Source organism: Scardinius erythrophthalmus, assembly GCF_964197995.2.
Source record: "Scardinius erythrophthalmus genome assembly, chromosome: 18".
Classification (NCBI taxonomy): Eukaryota; Metazoa; Chordata; class Actinopteri; order Cypriniformes; family Leuciscidae; genus Scardinius; species Scardinius erythrophthalmus.
The window spans coordinates 19846222-19872728 of NC_138238.1; the positions used below are offsets into that span (position 1 = coordinate 19846222).

Below are 26507 nucleotides of genomic sequence, written 5' to 3' on the forward strand. Positions count from 1 at the left end.
ATATTGTCTTACTGCGTGGCTGTCTGTAAGGATGATAGACGTGAATGTCATTAGGGCGGTGTGTGTTGTTGCCCATTACTACACGGTTAGCGCCAGTGTACTTGTGGGCTCTCTCTATGGTGTGGGTGTTCCAGTCAGTCCAGTACACCGAATCCTCAAACAGAGTCAGAGCGTAAGCATGGGGCATGGAACCTGTTATAGCTCTATGTCTGTTTTGTCCATCCATATCGGCATAACTGTAGGAAAATAGACATTAGAAAGGTAGTTTTTAGGTATGCACAATATATCGGCTTGTCAGTGCATCCCTAATACTTTTGTTATTGTGTTTCAAAATACATCTGAGCGTGTGGTGAATGTTACTGAAACAACTTAAAATAAGTATTTTGCATGAAATTGACCAAAATCATAATATTGTAAGTGTTACATGAAGCAGGGCTATCTATTACTGCTTGGAGATCAGATTTGGTTTGGATACATTACATGACACTCATTCACTTACTCAAGGAAATTTAGGTGAGCATCAGCAAAAAAGATTTTGTTGTTGGTGTAGTCGATGGTCAGGGCATGAGGCCACACAAGCTTGGTAGTGATGATAGCTGATGTGTTGGTTCCATCCATACCAGCCCTGCCAATGAAAGCCGTCCGCCCCCAGTCTGTCCAATATAGCCATCTGACCAGGAACAGAAAAGGGAATGTTTACACACATAAAAATAGCAGATGTTCAACTAAACAAATAAAATAAATTTTTAACTCACCCATATTTAGGGTTAACAGCGACAGCCCGAGGACTGGCAAAGCAGTACGTAGAGATGGCATCAACACAACCCTTTAGGAGTTTTTTCCGGTAACGGCCATCAAGTTCAGAGACATGAATGGCTCCAATAGTCCCATCTGCCCAGTACAGCTTTCTGCAAGGAAAAATCCACCCATGGATTAGCCTTGCCCAGTTGTTTTTAGAATATACTTCAAGTAAATGAGTGAATCAAGCTGCTCATTAACCTACCGGCCCACCCAGTCCACAGCCAGGCCTTCTGCTCCATCCAGGTCATTCTGCAATATGACCTCCCTTCCTGTCCCGTCTAAATACATCCTCTCAATGTGCAATGTCCCAACATCCACCCAGTATAAACGCTTCTCAGTGGTATCAAAGTCTAGAGCCACAACGTTTGACAGGCCCTGCAGCACCACCGACAAGGACGAACCATCCACGGTCAGGTTACGGATGTAGTAGCGGTTGCTGTAGAGGAGGTACGGTGCGATTCCACTGTTCTGACGGCAGGTGCGTCCATCAGGCTCCCGCAGGTATCCCGGAGCACATTTGCAGTAGAAGGAGCCCACAGCATTCTCGCACACCTGACTGCAGACTCCCGGTATTTCCTTGCACTCGTCTATGTCCTCACAGGCCTTGCCGTCTGGCATGAGTTTGTAGCCATCCCTGCAGGAACAGTAGTAACCCGTCAGTGTGTCTGTGCAGTTCTGAGCACACTGGTGAATGGCTGGGTTACTGCACTCATTTATGCCTGTGGAGGGACAGAAAGGCACATCATTACCTAATTCATCCAGTTAATTAGATTCATTGTAATTGTAAATGTGCTATTTACAATGATATGTATATTTGCAATGACAATATGATCTGTATGTGCATGTGGGGGCGGAGCTTAAATCAGAAATGTGTCAAAACTAAATAAAAGTCAAGTCAACTGTTCTTTTTAACTTTCTATTCATTATAGAATCCTGAAAAACATGTATCATGGTTTCCACAAAAATATTAATCAGCACAACTGCTTTCAACATTGATAATAATAAATGTTTCCTGAGCACCAAATCAGCATATTAGAATAATTTCGGAAGGATCATGTGACACTGAAGACTTCGAATTTGATTTTGACGAATTTGACTGATTTGTTCCATCACAGGAACAAATTACAATTTAAAATATATTAAAATAAAAAACAGTTATTTTAAAATATAATAATATTTAAATTTTAATGTTTGACTATGTAAAAAAATCTTTCCGACCAGTTTTTTGAAAGGTATTGTATTTAACCCTCAGAGAGTCTTCGGTCACTTCTGACCGAAAAAATTTCTGTTTTGAATTTTAAAAAATCACAGCTTCATCGGAAGGTTATGAAACTTGGTGACTTTTCTGGCATTAGGTATGTGTATGCAAAAAAAAATTGAGGTCATGATCCGAGCATGCTAAGTGGTCGTAAAAAAAATAGTCACACTCAGTGCCTTCGGTCAAAAATGACCGACCCATAGGAAATGAATGGGAAATTTACAAAAACAAAAATTCTCTGAATTTTTGTCTGTACAATCTACAAATCGGCTACGATTCTAAAAAAAAGTACACCGCAGTAAAGGGGTGACACTCTACAACATCAAGAGTGCAAAAAATTCACACCCATCCACACACACACACATACAAACACACTTTTATACACATACACACCAATAAATTCAGATTACAAAAAATCTGTTTTGAATTTTTAAAAATCACAGCTTCATTGGAATGTTACGAAACTTGGTGACTTTTCTGGCAGTAGGTATGTGAACACAGAAAAAAAATTGAGGTCATGATCCGAGCATGCTAAGTGGTCGTAAAAAAAATAGTCACACTCATGGTCTTCGGTCAAAAATGACCCCCATAGGAAATGAATAGGAAATTGACAAAAACTCAAAAATTCGCTACAAATCGGCCACGATGCAGTAAAAAAGTGCTCAGCAATGAAGGGGTGAAACTCTAAAACATCAAGAGTGAAAAACATAACATAATTAATAATTATAATTAATATATATATATATATAATTAATATAATAATTATTAAAATTATTAAAATAATAATTAATAAAATGTTATAAACCTTGGCAAAAAGTATTATTTGAGAATTTCTAAAAAAATACAATCAATCCACATCTTAAAAGTAAGTAATTTGGTCCAAAAACAACTAGAATTCACAAGCATCTCCATTTAGAGCTATTACAGGCATCTAGTGGTAAACCCATGCAATAACATGATTTATTTAATTTTATGTTTAATAAATTGATTTATTTTTTTTATTTTTTTTTTTTTTCTGAAAGCCTAGTCTCTATTTTAACCGAAAATACCGCATAGAAAAAAATAAAAAATAATAAATAATAATTAAAAAAAAAACATTATTTTCAATGGCAAAAAATGGACAATAAATATTGCATAAATATTAATAAGTTCAATCAAATTGTCTCAAAATACTAAATTAAAAAGAATAAATATTATAGAACAAAAATAAATTGCATTGGTTTTTACTGGGATGGAGGAAGTTTCCTTTTTAGGTGTCCGGTCACTTCTGACCGGGAAGGCACTGAGTGTGACTGCTAAACGAAGACTCTCTGAGGGTTAAGTATATATATACATATTTCAATCATGACAACTCTCAAAATAGTTTTAGCATGTTATTGAATATGGCAATGTTAATGTAATTGGCTGCTGATGTTAATTATTGCTGCTGCTACAGTGAAAATTTGGACTTGTTACTGCCAATAGATACACAGAAACGCTGCTGTGAGCATGTAAGATATGCTGCTGCATAAACAGACATACATAAATACCATAGTAGATCTAGGCAGGTGGAGCTGGGGGAGGTGGAGGGTATTCACATTTTAGACATATTGGCTTTAAAGACTCATCATTGCAATGTAATTTTAGATATATTAACATTTTGCTTTAACCTCCTGGGGTCGGCAAACGCGCCCGCGCGTTTTGCTGGATTTTCTTCACATTGTAGCACAATAAACTTAAATTACTCCGTCATTTATTGTCATACAGAAAAAAGAAATATGAAAAAAGAATCTGTGATATTTCTACTTTTGTATGTGTCCACTTACAATCAAATCAAAACATTGTGCTTTTGTAAAATAAAGAAAATAAACAGGGTGTGCTTTCTGCCTCTCCGTCGCGGTGAACTTTTTTTTCTTGAGCACGTCTATAAACTGAAACAAAACTCAGCGAAAACTTGTCACACATTTATGAGCCATATACCTTTATAAACATTTAAGTGTGTACTTTTAAATGATCGGATTCAAACTGAAAACAAATATTCTCTGTTTAAGTAATTTGTATAAAACCAACAAGATGTCCAGTATCTCAAACGCTTGCTCATTATTTTTAATTTGACCACGCCCATGCGCGCAAAAGAGATTCACATGCAAATCTCCACATGGAACGCGAACGCGCTCATTACCTCAAAAACAAAGCACCAAAAAACTTCACAAGTCTCTGCTTTTCGTCGAGTTTGAAAGACGCGCTGTGAGCTTACATTGGATTTACCTCAGAAGAAGAAGAACGCGATTTGAAGACAAGAAAGATGTAAGGTAAGAAATTCTTACTTATTAGTTTATGTTATTGTTGCATAAACTTCACATTGCAGTTGAACAGTTGCTAGATATATGGTGAATATTATAATATTTAGACCCGTGTTTACTGTTACTGTGTTTGTGGATATCTGCTCAAACGTAGATATGTATATAATATGGTAACCATATTGTTTCATATTTTGTAGCATGCTGTGCGTTTGATTGTATCATATTTTGTAGCATGCTGTGCGTTTGAATGTATCATATTTTGGAACATGCTGTGCGTTTGAATGTATCATATTTTGGAACGTGATCGCGTTTGAAAAGCAAAACGCACCAAACATTAGGCTTCATGTTTTTACTATTATCTCATTTTATATCATCATAACAAATGGAAACATTTGAAGTAACATATGATAATCAATATATTTTTCTCTAGCGTAGTTGTTACTGAAATCTTTTGGAAGATTTGTAGGCTGCTATAGGTTATTGTTATTATTATTTTATTCAGCACTGCGCATAGCCTATGCCTACAAGGCACAACATACCTGGTGCTCATTATATTATATATTGTTGTAAACATTTGTGTGTGTGTGTGTGTGTGTGTATTCTGTGAATTTTAAAAAGCAATATTAAAGCAAAAATCTAAAATTTATTCCCAAAATCGTGCAGGCCTATGGTTTCTCTTGATATCAGTATGTTCACTTTTTTTCTTTCTTTCAGGGACCAGAAGCCACTGAGTCCTGCTGACTTCAACATTCACATGAGTCTCTGTACATGAACATGGTAAAGTGAAAATCAAACACCTTGGAAATGAAAGGTATGTACAATGTTTTTAGGAATGGCACAAAGGTCTCTGTCTTTGGATCATTGTTTTCAATAATGTGCTTTTTTGTCATTTGTTGTGTATCTTTGGATTATGTTGTGTTGTAAATAAATCCAAACAATCAAAAAGCCATTCTTTTTTAAATCTCTTCATTCTTTGTGCAAGGTTGCTCAGAATGACAGGGCCTGATAGCTCCTAATAGGGCCATTATGGGAGGGTCTTTGTCTTTCTCAGGTGTGAAATCCATACATATTAATGATGTGATCACACCTCCCGCATAAAGCTTTCTCACACACAACACGTCTTACAAATTTTAAATCAATATATTGTCTTATCTAAATGAGCAGTCAGGGTGATTTTCACATAGTTTTGGAGCAAATATTCTAGGCTACGTGATACAATTTTCAAAAGTCTTGTGAAGAAATAATCAGTATGGGTTTCATGGCCTTATTTCAGTGACAATTTTTTTTTGTATTTTCACAAACCACGCATAAATGTCATTATCTCAAAACTACAAACTTTTACATACATGCTGCTGATATATTATTGTAGCAGAGTTTGTGCTGAATACAGTGTAATCAGACTTTAGCCATGAAAATGTCACAAGTAACAGAAATAAGCACAAATGTCAGAGCATGTCAGAACACCTCCAGGGCCAGAAAACACCTCAGACCCCAGAGGGTTAACCTTGTGTTTGTTGAATAATCAGTCAAACAAATTTGTGATAAAGTCACATTAGCTGCCACCGCTGGGGTAGCAGCACTGGCACACACACATACACGCATATATACGCACATACATACTGACCTCATTCATCAACATCTCGTTCCTCCCTACCATAGCAGCTATCATAGGAGCGGGTGCACACGCGATGATGATAGCACCTGGACATTCATCCATTTGTCCACTCTCCCTTCCATATTCATTCCCTGGTCATTTCATACACTTACATAGCACTGTCTGGTTGTTTCGTCCGTATTGTTTGTCTGTGTGGGCGTAGTCAGTCTTCCAGCGCCAGCGGCCGAACCGAACGATCGAGCGGCGGCCGTTTATGACGTCATGGCGGGGTCGCGTCGGCGCATCGAAACCGGAAGCTGACGAAACCATTGTCTAGTGTGAATAGGGGTGTACTCAAATGGAAAAATGATGTGTTAAGTGTATTATGTGTGAATGTATTATGTTTTATTTGTGTATATGTGTATTATAAATATATTATTAATGTATTATTAATATATATATATAATATATTGGGAATGGATAATCAAATAGATGAAGTATTTGTATGTTTATTAATTGTTATATGTTTCGGGGATTGGTGTGGCCCAAAAAGGGGCGGGGCTTGGCCTATTTAAGCCAAGGCCAAACCTGAAGTCATCACTTGTTAACCAAGTCGGAAAGCGAGAGTGCAACTGTGGTGCCTCAAGCAAACCAAAACCTTTGTGAACTGGTGTACGGTAGATACGTTTTTTTTTTGTTGAAGAGTTTTCGTCTTTATTTTTTTGTTGTACTTTTAGGTTTTTTTTTTCTTTTCTTTTTGTGTGCACCTGTACATATACTTCACTGTGGACGGTCTTCTTATTGGCACTGTAAATAAATTCCACCTTGCACGAAGTGCTTCTGCGAGTGCGCCATCCTTTTACATCCATACACGGACTCACATTTCTCCCCGAAGACGGGCTGGTAGGCTCGTCTTCATCACAAAATTTTTTCTACTATTCAATAGAATTCATTATTCATAAATAATTGATTTACTGTTTCAGGCACATCACTAAAATGAGCCTTTTTGTGTCCAAGTGGTGTCTTACCGCAGCCCTTCTCATCACTGTTGTCAAAGCAGTCCCTCTGCTGGTTGCAGACATTGTGGATGTCGATGCACTCCCCAGAATTGCAGATGAATTGTCCAGGTGCACAGGTGGGTTCTGGGCTCCTGCACAAGCCCTCAAGTTCATCAGAGCCATCCTGGCAGTCTGTATAACCATCACATGCATACGATGATGGGATACACACTCCATTCTGGCAGGTGAACTCTCGGCTGGAGCAAGTGCCATACACGCAGCCGATCTCATCACTGCTGTCCCCACAGTCATTCACACGGTCACAGCTGAGGAGTTTTACACACACAGTATATATTTTATGAATATTTTGAGTAGCATTTGATTTGATGTGCATTGTTGGGTACTGCCGGAGAGTAAAAACTCACTGGAAGGGCACCAGAATGCAGCGACCATTGGCGCAAGCAAACTCGTTCATGTGGCATGTGCGGTTGGGGCAGTTGTGCAGCTCATCTGCAGCATCTGCACAGTCCTTCTCACCATCGCACACATAACTCAATGGAATACAGCGAGGAGAGCCTTGGTACCAAGTGGGGCATGTGAAATCACTCGGGTTGCAAGTCCTTGATCCTGAAATTCCAAATACAAGTCAGACTAGCAAGTTACAAGTGCACTGACTTGCTGGTTTATTAAATCTTGAATGACAGGCCTTACCGCACTGTAGTTCCTGTGCCTCATCACTGTTGTCTCCACAGTCGTTGTTGCCATCACATACCCACTTTTCCAGAATGCAGTTTCCATTCGCACAGCTGAACTGCTGAGGGTTACATGTATAAACCTGATCCTCTGTGTAAAGAGACACAGAGAGTATTAGATAGTAATTCCAGGCTCTGCTTTGCAGACAGAAGAGGGATTTGACATGTACCGCAGGTGGGTGGCTCATCTGTGTCATCCACACAATCTGGGATGCGGTCACACACCCATGACTGGGGAATACACTTCCCGTTATCACAGCGGAACTCGTCTGCAGAGCAGGTCCGGCCAGCTGTTGACCACAAGCGGTACAGGACATGACTTTGAGGACATGCAAGAGTATTTTTTTATATTAAAGGGACATTTCACTCAAACATAAAACTTCTGTCATGAAGGGCATCTGCAGGCAACATCTAAAAGTTGAGACCCTGTAACTCACCACAGAAGAGAGGATTTTCATCACTGTTGTCCCCACAGTTGTTAAAACCATCACACAGGCTACTCGAAGAAATGCAGATGTTGGTGGTGTCACATTTTACTAAGCCAGGTGCACAGGTTCTGTCAGCTAATAAATCAAATAAATATGATTGTTCTTTGTTACCAGAAATTGCACACTTCACATTTAATATCATACCAGTTAAGGAGTAGCGTGTGCAGCCCTGCACATGCTACTCATCAGCAATTGTTTTAATTCAAAAGGGAAGAAAGGCAGAAAATTATATGCAAATCTAGATGTTGGTGTCAATGACCCAGTGTTATTATTGTTAACTCAAACTAAATCTGCAACTATTAAAAATAATTTTCACTAAAAAATTATATAAATATTAGATGGCAAGTTTAAACTTGAAAAACTTAAAAATGAGTAAAATGAAAATAAAATGAGTTTAGGTTGAATTTACTAAAATGACTAAAACTAAAATAAAAATAAATTAAAGCTAAAAAGACATTAATAACTACGACAAAAGCATGTAACAAAAAAATTACAAAAGCACATAACGGAATTACTAAAAATAAAAATGAAAACTGAAAATATAAAAATAAAAGCTAATTCATAATATTAATAGATATTATAACATATACTAGTATATAAAAAATACTAAAATAAAAGCACACTCACGGCAGTTAACTTCATCCGTGGTGCCGTTGTCTCGGCAGTCATTGAATCCATCACACACAAAAGCCGCGCTGATGCAGCGTCCGTTAGCACAGGTGAACTCTGTGGTAGGGTTACAGGTTGGGAAGGGACAGCCATGCTCGTCACTGTTATCTCCACAGTCATTTGTGTAGTCGCACACATAGTACAGAGGCACACAGCCTCCGTTATCACAGGTGAATTCCGTAGGTGAGCAGGTATGGAAAGCTGTAGAATGTAGAATTCATGTATAAAGAAAAAAATTATACAAAAATAAATTAAACAATTTTTTTATTGCTAAGGTCACTTACCACACACTCTCTCAAGCTCATCTGAGCCATCCAAGCAGTCCCTGTAGCCATTACACTTCCAGCGCTGGAACAAACAGCTTCCGTCCAGACAGGTGAACTGATCCGCATGGCACCGCTGCCCATTGTCGGGGATGCAGTCTTTCCCATCATTGGCCAGATACCAGTTACCAGTGCTGGGACACTGACACTCTGGACCAGATGGACCTGAGAAAGTGATAAACAAGAGACATGAGATGTATAAGCTTCTCAAAAAAAGAGAAAAAAGAAAAATAAACAAACACACTAGAATTTGGGTCCAGAAGTCTGTGAGTACATAAAAATAGTTCCATGTTGCAATCATATATAGGTATTGTCTGATTGTATGAACAAAAATTAATGTCACACATTTTCTTGTTTGATTAGTGACATCTGAAATATTTCAAATTCATTTTCAGTTATAACATTTCATTGTTTAATTTTTTTTTAAATCCTAATCCTCTCTTTTATTTTCCAGGTTTCTATTTTAAGTTCTAATTTAACTACTAATTTAATTTACATTAATTTAAAGGTTGCAATTTAAGTCTCTTTTGACGCCCACTGCATGTATGTTCAACAGTTTCTTGGAAGCCTTACAGATCGATGTGCACTGATTGGCTATAATACGCACACTTGGCATGGGATACCAGACCGACCTGGGACACAAACATGGCTGCATCCTCCGTTGAACAGCTGACAAGGACTCAAGCAGTTCTCCTGCCTACTGGCCGAGAAGACGTGGATGTCATTGGGTCTATATTGGAGATCAGTGGCAATTATAGTCAGGCCAGAACCGTCATCCTTGTTGGCGCGGTACACAATCCTTGTGTTCCAGTCAGTCCAGTAGATATCCTGTTGGAACACTGTTACAGCAAACGGGTACTGTGTCTGACTAAGAATGACCTCCCTGTTTTCTCCAGTCAAAGAGGCACGCTCAATCTTATCCCTGTGAGTGAGAGAGTGAAATAGTTTTATCAGTTGAATGTTTCTCATCTGTCTGCACTAAATATGATGTAATATGTCTAGTAGGTGAGTATAAACTCACAGTGTTGCATCAGCCCAGTACAGTAGTCGTTCCTCGTAATCCAAAGACAGAGCATTAGGCTGAGAAAGACTTGTGTTTACGATAGGGACCCGGAAGTTTCCACCAAGTGTGGCGCGTTCTATTTTAGCAGGGGATCCCCAGTCAGTCCAGTACAGGTATCTGTGTGACGAAAATCAGTTTTTATTGAGGAATTTTTGTTTTTTTAAAACTAATCTGGCTGGAACTATCTGAACCAGTCTTTTAACTCTGGGGGCTTTCACACTTGTCATTTTGAAAGGGGGTTAACACTGCATTGTGGTTCCAAATGTATATGGTACAAACAACCAATTACATACTGAACTCATTAAATATTCATAAATATTCATGAACTGTTTTTCATTTCAGCATTTAAGGGCAAAATCTAAATTGTCATGGAAAACACAACAATTGAAGTAAAAAATGGGTTATTCCTACAGTTAAAGTACAAAATGTCTATTCAGGACAAGCTGGATCATATAAACCATATATTTAACCATATAACCATAAACCGAATATATAAACCAAATTAATGTACAGTGTGAAACCATGAAAATTGAGTACAGGATTAAAGGCCAAAGTGTACTTTTTTAGGTGTACACTAGGGCATGTGCACAGTGCATGTGACCTAAATTTCATCATCAGCCATGCACATGCCCGATACTCTCTATGCTGAAATCATACATGCTTCTTGATTTTTTTTTTTTTTTTACACTCGTCAGTTTGTGCAGAAGGTGACCAACACTACAATGGCCCGTTATTTCACAGTTGAAAAATAAAGGAATGAGATGTAACAACAATAACCTGGATATGGCAATAACAATAGATGCCTGTGATGATGAAAGCATGTGAGAGGCAATTAAGAGATACCTGAAACTCCAGTTTAAACAAGCACAAATTCATTGGTCATACCTTCTGAAGAGAAATAGCAAAGACACTGGCAAGAATGAAACTCAATAATAATATGCTAAGCGTTTGCGTCAAAACTAAAGTATATTTTGGTTCAGATGACGATTTTAAATGTGAAAAGCCCTAAAGTGTTTTTACCCATAGCAGGGATCCACCACGATAGCTCTGGGGCGGTCGCCATGTGCGATGAAGGAACGATTTTGGCCATCTATTCCCATAGACTGCACACTCCGATTGTAATAATCTGTGAAATAAAGACGCTTGTGGGTCCAATCGTAGGCCAGACCTTCAGGATCATCCAGATCTAACAGATGAGAAGAAAGCAGAGAACTCTTTAACATTGTTATTGGCTGGTTTCTGCTTATTAATTCTGAGAATGTTAAAGCATCAGACTGTACCACTGGCTATGGTGATCGGTGGGCTAGTGCTGCTGGTGGTTGTGATGTATCCTATTTTACTCCTGCCTAAACCCACATATTGGGTGAAGAACACTCTCTTGTCTTGAAAATCAAACTCTGTGGCTAAAACACCGTAGCCCAGGTTAAAGGTAGGAAATGGTATGCTGTGGTCCTCTGGGTCCAGCCTCATGCTGTTCACGGTGTAATCCGTGGTGAAGATCAGGTACTCATCCAGGCCAAAGCCACACGAGACTCCATTGCTGAGCAAAGAGCCATGGGCACAGCCACATTTGGGCTGCTGCTGTTCAGGCATTGCAAAACAAAACTGTTGGCAGCGCCCATTGTCCTCATGGCATGGGTTGAAGCCCACCAGGTTGGCAGAAGTGGGCTGAACATGCGAGTCAAACACTCCAACATCTGTCAGATCCTCAATGCCATCTCGAATCACCTCAGGTGTGTCTGTATTCCCAGGAAGCTTGCTAGCCTGAAAGAGTTTGCCCAGCTTGCAATCGATCCACAGCATGTACTCGCCAAAGATGGCGACACTGTATGGTGCGGGGTAGCGACTACCGTAGCGTACAATCTGCCGCTGAGAACCATCAGCCGCCATGCGAGATATCATATCCAGAGTATCGTCAACCCAGTACAGGAAGTCATTGGTGTAGTCGATCGTAAGGCCTCGTGGGGATGACAGGCTCTCAGAGGCAAGAACTGTCCGATTGGTACCATCCAAAAGCGCGCTCTCGATCTTAGGTGTCTGGCCAGCGTCAGTCCAGAAGAGGAGACGCAATTTGGGGCTGACGGCAAGATCTACGGGACGATCCACTGAACTCTTCAGCAGGATCAGTTGAACGCTTGTGTTCAGACGTAACACCTCAATGTATGTCTGAGAGGTGAATGCATTAGTGAAGTACAAGTTTCCTGACATTAAAAAAAACAAGGATCAGCCCGATATATACAAACAAACACATAAAGCTATTTTCACAGTATACATGGTGTCACTTCATTTTCACAGTAATTTACCTGCGATCCAATCTACTGCCAAACCCTGAATCCTTCCAGTGCCCAACTGACTGATGACAGTAGAATAGCGTGAGCCATCTGTCTTAGTCCTGTAAATGCCTCTGTAGGATGAGTAGGTGCTGTTATCAGTCCAGTACAGGAATCCAGAGGCGATGTGCATGTCCAGCTTGTCAATAATTGAGTAAGTACCTACAGAATAAAAGCACATTATATTTTGTAGTACACAAAACTACACCATAGGACTAACCTGTGGTGTAATTTATATTAATATTTATTATATATTTAAATATTAATTATTATTATATATTATTTATTCCATTTATTATTATTTATACAATAAATTTTTTCAAAATATGTTTTTTTCTCTCAAACATTTCAGTAAGCTTTAAGTATGTTTTTACAGTAAGACATAACAACCAAATCTGTGAATAGTTTTATGAAAAAAGTTTATTTAGAAAGTTTTTCATTGCCACTCTCTTCCTATAGATATCTAGTACAAGTATATATATCTAATAGAAAAATCTATTTTATTTATAAAATAAAATATTTTTTACTCATTATTTATATTTAAGTATTATTCTATTTAGGAAAATTATTGATAAAAATAAAACACATTTTTATTAGGGCTGTCAAAAGATTAATCGCGATTAATCGCATCCAAAATAAAAGTTTGTGTTTAAATAATATATGTTTGTGTACTGTGTATAATTAAATTTGAATATATAAATACACACAGATGCTTGTATATATTTAAGAAAAATGTGTAATTTATATATAAAAAAATTATATTTATATATAATATAAATTATATATAAATATATACAGTATATGTATGCAAATATTTCTTAAAGGTCCCGTTCTTCGTGATCCCATGTTTCAAACTTTAGTTAGTGTGTAATGTTGTTGTTGGAGTATAAATAATATCTGTAAAATTATAAAGCTCAAAGTTCAATGCCAAGCGAGATATTTTATTTAACAGAAGTTGACTACATAAAACGGCTCGTTTGGACTACATCCCTCTACTTCCTTCTTTAGTGACATCACCAGAACCGTTTCTTGACTAACCTCCGCCCACAGGAATGCTCCCTCAACTCTACTGGCTACTTGCGCACTTCTTATAACTTAGGCTACTGTGTTTACTCAGCTCTTACGGTGATTTTCTGAAGTAAAACTGACGCTTCATCTTTTGTGTGATGTACAATAAACTTTATTAAACTCATCAGTACATGTTTGATCATCATTCGGACCTGGTCCGAAACAGCAGACTTGTAGGCTGTTAATAAATAATGGATACATACAAGCAGATGACAAATACGTTATAATAACCGTAATTAAACTGCTAAACCATACCTGTTTCATCTCTATACAGCACTCTGACTCTGTAGGCATTATTGTCCGACTCGAAATGAACGCCGTTACTGAGAGTTTCTGATATTATCATCATTCCGTGAGATGAATTTGTCCTGAGAGACTGAGCGCGAGCTCATTAAGCTCCGCCCCCTGTGCCGTCCAGCAGCAGCTCATTTGCATTTAAAGGGCACATACTGAAACAGCTCGTTTTTCTGAGCCCCAAAAAATGTCAATTTAAACATGCTGTAAAAAAAATGATCTGTTGGGTATTTTGAGCTCAAACATCACATACACACTCTGGGGACATCAGAGACTTATTTTACATCTTGTGAAAAGGGGCATATAACGGGACCTTTAAATATATACATGCATGTGTGTGTATTTATATATACAAAATAATTATACACAGTACACACACATATATTATGTAAACACAAACTTTTATTTTGGATGCGATTAATCGCGATTAATCTTTTGACAGCCCTAATTTTTATGTATTTATATTTTAATATTATTTATTAGTATTATTATTACTATTATTTTATTCATTGTACTTTATTTATCATTATTTATTTACATTTATTTAAAAAAATATTCTCACACTTTCTGAAGTGTCTAATAATTGTTATTTTATTTTTTAAATATTTTTTTAAGAATAGATATTACCATTAACATTGCCATTAACCATTCAGTTATGTTGCCAGGGTTTTCAAAACTTCCTCTCTAATGAGAATCAAACTGCTTATTTATTCATATTGTAACCAATACTCACCTGCTCCTACAGGAACCATGGCCTCAGAGTGGTCAGAGCTGTTGATGTGGAATCCTCTAATAAATTTGGAAGAGGACACTATAGCATAAGAGTCATACTGCTCGCATTGAGACCCATCCTGAGATGGGATAAAACCTGTGGTGCAGGCGCATGTCTTCTGTTCATTAGGTTTAGGCAGACACAGGTGGGGACAGCCTCCGTTGTTTGTACTGCAAGCATTGGTAGTGCCAGCAGAGTCTGGATTTAATGGATTGTGGGTGAACAGAATATAATCAATGATTTTTAAAAAAGGAAAAAAATCCTTATATTGCATTATTAAAATGTATTATTTGTTTTTGAAAAGAATACTTGTTTCTCATTGGTCGATACTGGGATTTAGATGTTAAATATTTTTTAATAAATGCTAGACTGAATATTGGACCACTGTCCAATATTGCTACTTTCAATTATCTTGTATCACTCCGGGGTTGCTCTTTTTTCATACCAACAAAAGTTGTTGTATTATTATCCTTTACTTCAAATAAAGAGCAAATTGCATTGCTTCACTCACTGTCTCTGGCATGCACTTTCAGAGCTCGCACCCCTGCCATGCCGCTCCTCATCACCACCATGTCTGCGCCTGTGCTCTTTTCAACTCTCTCAATGACCTCATAGTCAAGGTCAGTGTAGTAGAGGTAATTTTGGTAGACAGTGATGCCCCAGGGATGAGACAGGCCACTCACAGTAGTCACCCTGCTCGCACCATCCATGGTTCCACACTCAATCTGCCGATCACAGAGAAATACCAAAACCAGGAATATAATGCAAGTGCATAATGAATTATTTCTGCATGTGAATTCATGAGCAAGTAATGTCTCACCATCCCAGTTTGAGGGACACCCCAGTAGATCTTCCTGGCCTCTATGTCAGCAGCGATGAACTCAACGTTGCCCAAGTTACCAGTGTAGAGGTTTCTGAGGTTCCCACCATCCATGTCTGCACTTGCCACCTTTGGTGGAACTCCACTGTCTGAACCTCTGTCTGTCCAGAACAGTGTCCTGCATGGGTGAGAGGATGATGACAGTACATTAATAACTAGGGCTGTAGTACTCGAGTCCAGTCTTGGAGACCGAGACCGTTTTTCTATGGTCTCGGACTCACTGGTATTCGGACTCGGACTTGTCTCGGTCTCGGCCATTGGTCTTGCCAAATATGGCTTTTGGTCTCGACCGAGTCCAGGTGTCTTTATTATGTTCCCAGTAAGCACACATACGTCGCTGCGATATTAAAACAAAATATTATTGTAGGGAAAGTGAAACACTGGCCACCTAATAACTAGCGATGGGTATTTCGGCTCTTTTTCGTGAGCTGGCTCATTTGCCTCAGCTCACTGAAAAGAGCCGGCTCTTTTGACTCACAAACGGCTCTTTAAAAAATAAATGTTTAAATAAACTCGTTGAAAGTCCACCGCTAGTGCAACGTGAATATTCACATTTTTAATTGTCCATAACAACCCAAACTTTTTTTCTTAGCCTACCTTTTTTTTTTGTGTGTGTGTGTGTGTGTGTGTGTGTGTGTGTGTGTGTGTGTGTGTGTGGATGTTATTGAGCTTGTAGAAGTTTAGCTCTTGCGTTCTTCTGAACATCTCGCTGAATGGCATCTGAACATTGCCCGAAGTAATTTCTGAGTCATATCACTCCATAATCTGCCTCTCTTTTAAATGCCTATTCCACGAGTGGTAGATTAAAATGACTGGCTGTTTTAAAATATAGCTAATATCGAAACAAAATAACCAAGGCAGTCTCATCTACGAGACGTTTAGGCCTCCTCCAATAGACAGCTGGGCTCAGCTTGCAGGTTTGCTTAGTGGCAAACTTTTTTCATTTGATTTGTTCAACCGCCACCCACCCGAATTTAATTAAAATATTATTTTTCGCCACATCATCCGCCCAATCCGGGGTTTATCCGCATCTCTAGTGTGTGTGTGTGTGTGTGTGTGTGTGTGTGTGTGTGTGTGAGTTGGCTCGGCCCTCCCTCATGCAGTTTAATTGGTTGACATTGCATGTATGATTGACAGGAACAGAATGTGAGGCTGATCAGACAGTCGAAACAAATGTGTGTGCTCTTTGAATTAGTCAATTATTTTAAATAAAATTAAAATCATTAATTATTTTATTATTACATAATGATTTAATTTCTATAGGCTATATTTTTTAGCAGACTTTTTTTTTCCTTTCCTGGACTCGGTCTTGACTCGGACTCTAACCTTTTTGGACTCGGTCTTGTCTTGGACTCGAACCTCTTTGGACTTGGTCTTGACTTGGACTCGACTAGTCCAGGTCTTGGACTTGTCTTAGACTCGACAAAGGTGGTCTTGACTACAGCCCTATTAATAACTAAAGAATAAGAACAGGACAAATGTCTACTAGTCACAAAAAGTGTTTACCCCCTGGCTGGATCAAGAGCTATTCCTATTGGCTCTCCAGCTCCTTCAGGTTTCCCTGTGTTTGTGATGACAGTCTTCCTGTAATGTTGAGATCCATCAACCCTGATTACCTTTTGGGGGGTCAAGAGCAAAAAAAAAAAAAAAAAAAAAAATTATAATAATAATAATACATAACATAATTAAATAAATTACAAGTTAAGGTCACACTTTATATTAGGTGTCCTTAACTACTATGTACTTACATAAAAAATAAGTACAATGAAGTTTTTTGTGTTGATGTTTTATTGCAAAACACTTGTGCTGCTATTGAGATGGAATATGGGTAAGGTTAGGACAGGTTTGGTGGTATGGGTAGGTTTAAGGGTCGGTTAAGGTGTTAACGGAAGGGTCAACAGAGTAATTATAGATGTAACTACAGAGATTAATTACAGCTGTAATTACATGCAGGTATTAAAAATATATACAAGTACATTGTAAAAACGTGTATGTACACAATAAGTGCATTGTATCAAATTATTAATTAAAATGTTAGTACATAGTAGTTATAGACACCTAATATAAAGTGGGACACAATTTAATTCAATAAATTGATATGTATGATATAATATGCTGATGTGTGTCACTGATCTTAAGAAATTATGATGTTCACCTCAATGGCCTTAACGGAGGGATTAGTGTAGTACATGATTCGTGTAATCCAATCAAAGGCAAGACCAGAGGGGGAACCAATGATAGCAGCTGGTGCAAACTGAGTTCGATTTGCTCCATCTGTCTTGCTTCTATAAATTGAACCCTAGGGGAAAAATTCAACCTTAGTTTCAAGATAAACATTACTATTTTTTTTTCTTCGTTTTTTATAAATATTTCTATTTCAAAATATTGTTTAATAGTTAAAATAGTGTCAGTAATGTTATGAGTTAATTCCAAAACAATGTTATGGAATAGTCAAGATATTGACTGATTTACTGACAGTGCCTTGCACCCAGTAGACAAACTGCTCTTGGTCATCAAAATCAATATCTCGGCCCTGTGTGATGCCTGAAATTGGTGCCATGGCATTGTTGGACGTGTCATTGGGGTTGAGAGGGATTCCCATAATCACTGTATCTCTGACGACCATCAAGAATGGTGTGTCATCTAGGAAAAATAAGTATTACAGCATAATTAAGTCAAGTAAAAGGCCATAAGACCTCAAGAACTCAAATGGCACACAGTAATTTTGTAAAGACTCTGACCTTTAGTACAAGTACGACCATCGCTGGCAAGGGTCCAGCCAGACTGGCAGTCACACATGTAGTATCGGGGTCTTAAGGTCGATAGAAGACACAGCTGACTGCATGGATGGTTCTCACAGGGGTTGAGTGCTGTATGGGAGCCAAAAGACTATGTTAGTCAAGTGAAAGAAAGAAAAAACGGCCAGATATCCTTTCATAAATAACCTGCATGAAAGCCTAACCTAAAGGCTGCTTGACAGGGTGATCCATGACGATACCCATGCACTGGTACACACTGCTCAGAAGGGTGGTGATGTTTCCTCCATGAAATTTGTTAGTCCTCATGATTTGACTTGTGTAGCGGTCACTCCAGTAGATGTTGTCTTCGAAGATGGTTATGCCATGTGGTTGCTGAAGAACCTGCAGATACAGAGATGTGTGATGAGTGAAAAATATGACACCAGATAAACTCAGACTGTGCCCTTATACTTAATGTAAAACATAGATGGATTTTAACCAGGCACTTTAACTCCTACCATGTCACTTGCGAAGACTTGATGCCTGTTTTTGCCGTCATAGTCACAGTAGTCAATATATTTCAGGTAGGCGTCAACAAAGTATAGTCTTCTAGTTGTGTAATCCAGGGTGAGTCCATTGGGCCAGTATACCTTGCTAGTCACAATTGCTCTTCTTCCGAGTCCATCCATACTAGCCTGTTCTATGCGAGGGTTCTGACCCCAGTCTGACCAGAACATTAGATTGGTACTGAGAAGAAAACAGAAGGAATTATAATTTTATAAAAAAAGACTCCACTTTAAGTGATCTTAAAAGGACAGTTTACAAACAAATGAAAATTCTGTCATCATTTACTAATCCTCATGTCATGTCATTTCAAACCCATAATACTTTTGTTCATCTTCAAAACACAAATGAAGATATTATAAATAAAAGAGAGATTTCTGTCCCTGTATCGAAAGTTCATTCTTGACACTTAAAAATTTCCATAACGAGATCGTAAAGTAATCATAATCCATATGATTCAAGCAGTTTACATGAAGAGACACAATCACTTTTTATGATAAACAGATTTTATTTAATATTGTATTCACATACAAACATTGATTAAAGGGGACCTATTATGCAAAATTCACTTTTACATGGTGTTTGAACATAAATGTGTGTCAGCAGTATTTACACAACCACACTATAAATGTTAAAAATCCACCCACTACCCATAAGTCAAAAGCAGTGTCTCAGAACAAGCCATTTGCAGATTCTAGCAATGTGGTGTCACATTGCCCAAGACTGCTGACGGACTCTGCTCTATTATGAATGAATGAATGAATGAATGAATGAATAAATGAATGAGGCACTTATATAGCGATTTTTATATGTACTACTGTACACCCAAAGTGCTTTACAGTCATATCAGGGATTCTCTCCTCAACCACCACTAGTGTGCAGCATCCACTTGGATGATGCGACGGCAGGCACAGTACAACGGTGCCAGTGCGCTCACAACACACCAGCTATAGGTGGAGAGGAGAGAGAGTGATAGAGCCAATTCAGTTGATGGGGATTATTAGGAGGCCATGATTGGCAAGTGCCAATAGGTGGAATGTGGCCAGGACACCGGGGTTACACCCCTACTCTTTACGAGAAGTGCCATGGGATTTTTAATGACCTCGGGTCAGTCAGACCTCGGTTTTACGTCTCATCCAAAGGACGGTGCCCTTTGACAGTATAGTGTCCCCGTCACTATACTGGGGCGTTAGGACCCACACAGACCACAGAGTGAGCACCCCCTGCTGGCCTGACTAACACCTCTTCCAGCAGCAACCTGGTTTTCTCAGGTCTCCCATCCAGGTACTAACCAGGCTCAGCCCTGCTTAGCTTCAGTGGGCAACCAGTCTTGTTCTACAGGGTGATATTGCTGCTAATATGTCTATTAGCATAGACCTCGCCCCTAAATGAGCTGTACACAGTTTATCTCCACGCCAGAGCATTTAACAGCAGCATCCCATTTAACAGGACATCCGAGATGTATATTACATCTTGTAAAAAGGGGCATAATAGGTCCCCTTTAACACAAATACATAGAGCACATCAAATGTGGTTAACGGAATATCAAACGTGCTTGCCTAACATGAGAGAGCTGAAGAGATTTGTTCTCGTGGGTCATGCAAGCACGTTGGAGCTTCCACAAGGACCAATGAGGTTTGTTCTCCTGCATCAAGCAATTTCTGTTTAAAGGGGTCATATAATGGTACATGCACTTTTACAAGTTGATTGTACTGAAATGTGTGTTGGCAGCGCCTGTACACAACCATCATAAAATGATAAAAATCCATCCAGTGTTTTTTTTTTTTTTTATCTTCTTATATGTTTTCCCCTCTCTCAAATCAAGCCGTTCGATTTTGTGACGTCACAAAATCGACGCCCCTCCCACGATTGTTGATTGACAGCAGCGTTTCAACACTGACCCGCCCTCGCTCGTGAGCGAGCTGTCAATCATACTTTGCGTGGACCGGCGTGCCGCGGTCATTGTTGAAACGTTGGAGCACTGTCTATGAGCAGAATGGCGTCTAAGGGATTGTGGTGTTCTGTTCTTGGGTGTAATAAGGAACACAGCAGTCATTTTGATGTTCCTAAATCCGAACCGCTGAAGACGCAGTGGCTGAGTTTTTTTTCGAAGGGAATATTCCCCACGATCAACGTCAATGCGCGAATCATTTCACCAGACTGCTTTACAAACGAGGGTCAGTAACATTATAAAGCTGGTTTTGCTAAGAAGCTGCTCCTGAAAAAAGGATTGGTACCAACTATTCGTGTTCCTGCTGCACCTCCAGAATAACTGAAGTGAGTGTAACTTTTATTAAACTTTATATTAATATTTATATTAATCTTTGCAAATCGCTTACACACTTCACGATGAATGCGGCTGTTTACACTCAGGGTACATTACGGCATGTTTTCTATGTATGACGTTCTCAATATAATTCATAATCCCACGTTTATAATGAACAACGCGTTATGGTTATTGTGTTATTAAAACTGTGTACGCAGTACGCACAGAACAGAGGGGCGGGGTGAGCAAAGCTCATTATCATTTAAAGACACATGCACTTAAACGGCGTGCTGAAAACAGAGCTGTTCTTGACTTGGTAAAATTTGTGTTTTCTTACTAATGAGAATTTTTAATTAAAGTATATTACAAACTTTTAATTTAGACCCTAAAGAATCATATTAGCTTGTACAAAAATGGCATTATATGACCCCTTTAAAAAATGTTTGGTTTGGAATGACATGTTGAGTAAATTATGACAGAATTTTCATTTTCAAGAGTCTTTCAAAATTCATTAAATAGCAACAAATTAGTAAGTATGTCCAATATGCATACTGGTTGCGGGGGTCTAGAGCCAGTCCACGAGGGCTGGTGACATTCTTGGTAATCAGAATTTTCCGGAAGCGGCCATCCAGAGTGGCTACTTCAATGTTTTCCATGACGTAGTCGGTCCAGTAAACGTTTCTACCAACCCAATCCACTGCTATACTCTCAGGCACCATCAGGCCTGATGAGAACACCTAATATATCGACATCACCAAATTAATTAATCCTGAACTGTAATTGATTAACACAGATCCAATATATCCATACAATGAAATTCATAAGCCCTATAAGACAACAAATCTTTATTTCTTCTTATTACTTACCTGTTTTTTGTCTGTGCCATTCTGGAATGAACTATAGATCATTTTCTCAGATGAATCACCCCAGTAGACTCTTTTATTGACATTATCAAAGTCTACAGTAACGATGCTCACGCCGCTGACTACGGGATTGACAAGGGGTGGTCTGAAGTAGATGCGGTTAGCGACAATCTGACTGCGCCTGGCCACCAGAAGTAAGGCATCACCTAGGGCTGGAGCAGATTACATATTTCCCACAGATTTCAGGTTTTACTATTCTTATATTACTGTACAAACAATTTCTGAAACTACTTCACAAGAAATGTTTTGGATTTGGTGTTAGTTGGAGCAGTGTGAACTAGCCTTAAAGGGTTAGTTCACCCAAAAATGAAAATTTTGTCATTAATTTCTCACCCTCATGTCGTTCCCAATCTGTAAGAACTTCGTTCATCTTCGGAACACAAATGGAAGATATTTTTGATGAATTATATTCTTTCTGACCGCTCCATAGACAGCAATGCAACAACCACTTTCAGGTCCCAGAAAGGTAGAAAAGATATCGTTAAAATAGTCCATGTGACTCCAGTTGTTCAACCTTAATTTTATGAAGGGAAGAGTAACCACACGTTGTAACCACAGTGCAGCACTTCCGGGTTCTACATCAGAACGTCGAAGCCAATTGGCAGACGCTGTTCACATGAGCACCACGGCACACCTTTCTGGGACCTGAAAGTGGTTGTTTCGTTGCTGTCTATGGAGGGATCAGAAAGAATATATTTCCGAAGTTCCTTTTTCCGAAGATGAACGAAGTTCTTACGAGTTTGGAACGACATGAGGGTGAGTAATTAATGACAGAAATTTTATTTTGGGGTGAACTAACCCTTTAAAACCATTGAGTTGTTATCCATTTGACTAGAAATGCAATTCAGCAACATAAAATCTTAGTTCAATCATGTTTGATGTATAAACGATCGAGTTGTTACTTACAGATGGCTTTGCATGTACGTCCATCTGGCTCCAGCTGGTAGCCATCTTGGCAGTAGCATCGGAAGGAGCCGCGCTCATTGAAGCAGGTTTGACTGCAGAATCCAGGAATCAGACACTCATTTATGTCATCGCAGGTCTTTGAGTCGTTCAGCAGCTGGAATCCTGGGTCACAGGTACACAGAGCTCCAAATGGACCCTGAATACAACCATGACTGCAGCCCCCATTATTTACCTGACAGTCATTTTCATCTAATAAGACCAATAATAAGAAAGAAAGAGACAGAAAAACAGTCTGAGAAGTTCATCAACAACATATAGCAACATGTAACACCTGCTTTACTCGAACTGCAGCAGAACTCACTGCAGAGGGGAGACTCGTCAGCTCCATTTGGGCAGTCTCTCTGGCCATCACACACCTGAGCCTCTGTGATGCACACCTGGTCTGTGGGACACAACCATTGACCTGATGGGCAGCTGAATGGTGGAGTGGGACAATTTGTTTCATCGCTCATATCCCTGCAATCATTTTCCCCATCACAAATCCAGCTCTGAGGCACACAGTTTCCATTAGCACACTGGAACTGTACAGAACTACAGGTACGGGGCGGGCAGCCATTGTGCTCATCAGAGCCATCCTCACAGTCTGGATGACCATCACATTCCCACACTTTCGGAATGCAAAATCCGTCGACCTGGCACTGGAACTCATCATCATGGCACAGACCTGGCCCACGTGTGGCTGCACATAAAGTCAAGTCAAGTCAAAATGTATTTATATAGCACCATTTATACAGACAAGCTGACCAATGTGCTTTACAAAGCAATAAAATATCACACAACAGACAGAGCAAGAAAAATAAAATACAAATTACAAGTTATTAAAAGCAATTGAATAAAAGTGTGTTTTCAAGCTTGAAAACTGACAAGTCAGATGCAGAGCGAACATGATTAGGCAAGCTATTCCATAGTGTCGAGCCCACAATGGCAAAGGCACAATGACCTCTGTGTTTTAACCCTGTTTAAAACACCAGCTATTAGTCATCACTAGCATTATTTTACACTGCTAGATACACATTTAGTAGCTTATATCCATATGATGATGATGACATATATGGCACAATCCCATGTTTCTGTTATGAAAACTATTAGATATAAATTATTTTCAACAACAATTAAACATCAATTACAATAAATAAATATTTCTATTTTTTATATTTATATATTTTATATGACAGAAATCAAGGTTTTAAAATGTATTTAGATATTTGTGAAATTTGTAAACCTTGTGGAAAATTAATAGAGATTAAAATACTGGTTGACAAAAAAATAATTATTGCAAGACCTTTTATGTTGTGCCTTATATTAATGAAATTAAATATGTAAAAACTGATTCACTTCCATGAACATCAATCTAATTTTTTTTATTTTTTTTTCACAGACATGGAGTCACAGTTAACAGCAAAAAAGTCTTAAAATAACCAAATTTATGTCATATGATCCCCTAAAACCAAGCTGAAAGAGGACTTCTAAACACATATAACTTACGACAGCTGCTCTCATCTGAGTGATCCCTGCAGTCATAAACCCCATCACAGCGGTAGCTCTGACTCACACACTGATCTCCACTGGCACATGCAAACTCGAACGTCGAACAGGAGTACACTACCCAAAAAACAAAACATTCATGTCATCCATGTTAATTAAAGTCACGATGAAACAGAACTAGTTACAGATCTTTTCTTTCGTATTGTGATGTACATCCGAGTGTAACAGATTATCAACAAAGAAAAAATGTAGGGTGAGGACTTGGTTCTATGAATTGATTGTTGATTGGATTTTGAGATATGGTCATTGCTCTAAAAAGGCACAAGCTTATCTTTGCTTTCCATTTATTAGCCTACTTAAAGGACACTTTAAGTACTCCGATACCACAGCAAAAACTACTTATCTAATAAAGTTCAAACATTTTAATAGGCAAGTGAAAGGTCTAACTGTAGTATTTATTTCAGGTACAGAAATGAAATAATTAAATGTTCACTGTAGAAATTTTATGTAGATTGTGTTTTGTTGTTTGATTTACATTAATGAACTAGACAATGGCAGAAATGTATACTGCTGTCACTTTAAGACCTAATGAATCCAATATAATGATACACATTCAATATCTTTCTCAACTGTTTATGTTCACTTAAGACATAACCAAAGGTGTTTATGAGAATAATTGCCGAGATGGGTATTTTAACATAATTTTGTGTGTATTTGTCCATCCAAGTGCAAGGAGACGCGAAAGAGGAATCAATTCTGAGAACTGAATTTGGAACTGAAACATGTCTCTCTGTGTGTGCATGCGCTTTGGGTCTGTGCTGCTGTGCGCACAGATAACAGTGTACGAGTACTGCATTAAATTCTTTTTTGCCTCTTCTAGCACTGGAATGGTTTAAAATCTATTGAATGTGTAAACTAGCAAGACAAAAAGTGTGTGAATTATAAAATTTCACTCTATGGTAGTTAAACTTGCAATTAATCCACGAATCATGCCGAACCGTGGGGCCTATTCTGTACGGATCACGGATAAACAATGATCCGTTTAACCTCCTACTTGGAGAGACACCCCAGGTGCAGGGCCGTTTGAAGGAATTTGGGGGCCCCAAGCAAAATGGACATGGAGGCCCCCCCAATAAAAAACATATCCGTTCGAAAAAAAAGTTGCACTAACTGTTTGTTACAAGCAGCATTTGCCGTCAGGCAGGTAGCTAACATAAACATATTTTTTTTCTAGCCTACCTGCTGCAAAATTACACCATTTGTACAAGACAAGTGGAGCTATTTTATCCAGTGTAATTTATCACTTACCACTAGGGATGTAACAAAATTCACGGTTCGGTTCAATACGATACACGTGTTACGGTTTGGTATGTTTTCGATACAGCAAAAAGAAAGAAATGCCAATTTCCTTGATTTATTTATTTTTCTTCTTTTTTTTTATTAAAACTAGCACCATAAAATATTATTTCTTTTTACTTTGAGCAATTCTGGAGCTATAATTGACTCTTCTTAGGAGCATATAAAACAAAACAGCTCCTTGGAAAAAACATAAATTTAATATTGTAGTAGTTATAAACAAATGTTTATTTTAGTTAAGATTAACATTTGAGGGCATTGTATTCATAATGTCAAAATAAAACCGACGTAATGTTTCTTGAAGGCATTATAGCCTACTATTCCTGCCAAACAATGTGAATGTTTCTCACTACATCTCGCAGCGATGTTATTACTTCTGTGGCGAATTCAAATGCTTTCTTTACTGGATCTCTTATTAGTGCTGTGTAGTAACAGTGTCGCATGATCACGATCGTCTCGCGCTGCACTGGTCCAAACTGATAAACAACGGTCCTTCAACCACACAATAACGAGTAGCTCAGTTTCGTTCCGCTTACATTACATTTGCCATTTGATGTTGGGCAATGTTGTAGTCGCGCCGGCATCTCAACATTATGAGCGCGCTTGCCACGCGCGACCCGCCTACATTTGAAATAAC

At 38.5% G+C, this 26507-nt stretch overlaps 1 protein-coding gene across 1 annotated transcript in view; it reads right to left on the reverse strand.

Moving 5' to 3' along the window:
* lrp2b (low density lipoprotein receptor-related protein 2b) overlaps positions 1-26507 on the reverse strand; it is a gene marked incomplete at its 5' end in the record, with an annotated part of 68581 nt that overhangs the window by 26386 nt on the left and 15688 nt on the right. The window contains 30 exons of the mRNA XM_081391943.1: positions 13-236; positions 500-670; positions 756-908; positions 1004-1520; positions 6964-7259; positions 7359-7560; positions 7645-7776; positions 7856-7975; positions 8123-8248; positions 8801-9043; positions 9127-9330; positions 9798-10087; positions 10187-10345; positions 11249-11414; positions 11509-12429; positions 12532-12720; positions 14654-14890; positions 15204-15417; positions 15513-15690; positions 17079-17188; positions 17728-17871; positions 18049-18215; positions 18314-18442; positions 18535-18712; positions 18829-19057; positions 21693-21877; positions 22007-22215; positions 22970-23218; positions 23331-23708; positions 24515-24631. Coding sequence (XP_081248069.1) covers positions 13-236; positions 500-670; positions 756-908; positions 1004-1520; positions 6964-7259; positions 7359-7560; positions 7645-7776; positions 7856-7975; positions 8123-8248; positions 8801-9043; positions 9127-9330; positions 9798-10087; positions 10187-10345; positions 11249-11414; positions 11509-12429; positions 12532-12720; positions 14654-14890; positions 15204-15417; positions 15513-15690; positions 17079-17188; positions 17728-17871; positions 18049-18215; positions 18314-18442; positions 18535-18712; positions 18829-19057; positions 21693-21877; positions 22007-22215; positions 22970-23218; positions 23331-23708; positions 24515-24631 — 6837 coding nt within the window. The remainder of the gene's footprint in view (positions 1-12; positions 237-499; positions 671-755; positions 909-1003; positions 1521-6963; positions 7260-7358; positions 7561-7644; positions 7777-7855; positions 7976-8122; positions 8249-8800; positions 9044-9126; positions 9331-9797; positions 10088-10186; positions 10346-11248; positions 11415-11508; positions 12430-12531; positions 12721-14653; positions 14891-15203; positions 15418-15512; positions 15691-17078; positions 17189-17727; positions 17872-18048; positions 18216-18313; positions 18443-18534; positions 18713-18828; positions 19058-21692; positions 21878-22006; positions 22216-22969; positions 23219-23330; positions 23709-24514; positions 24632-26507) is intronic.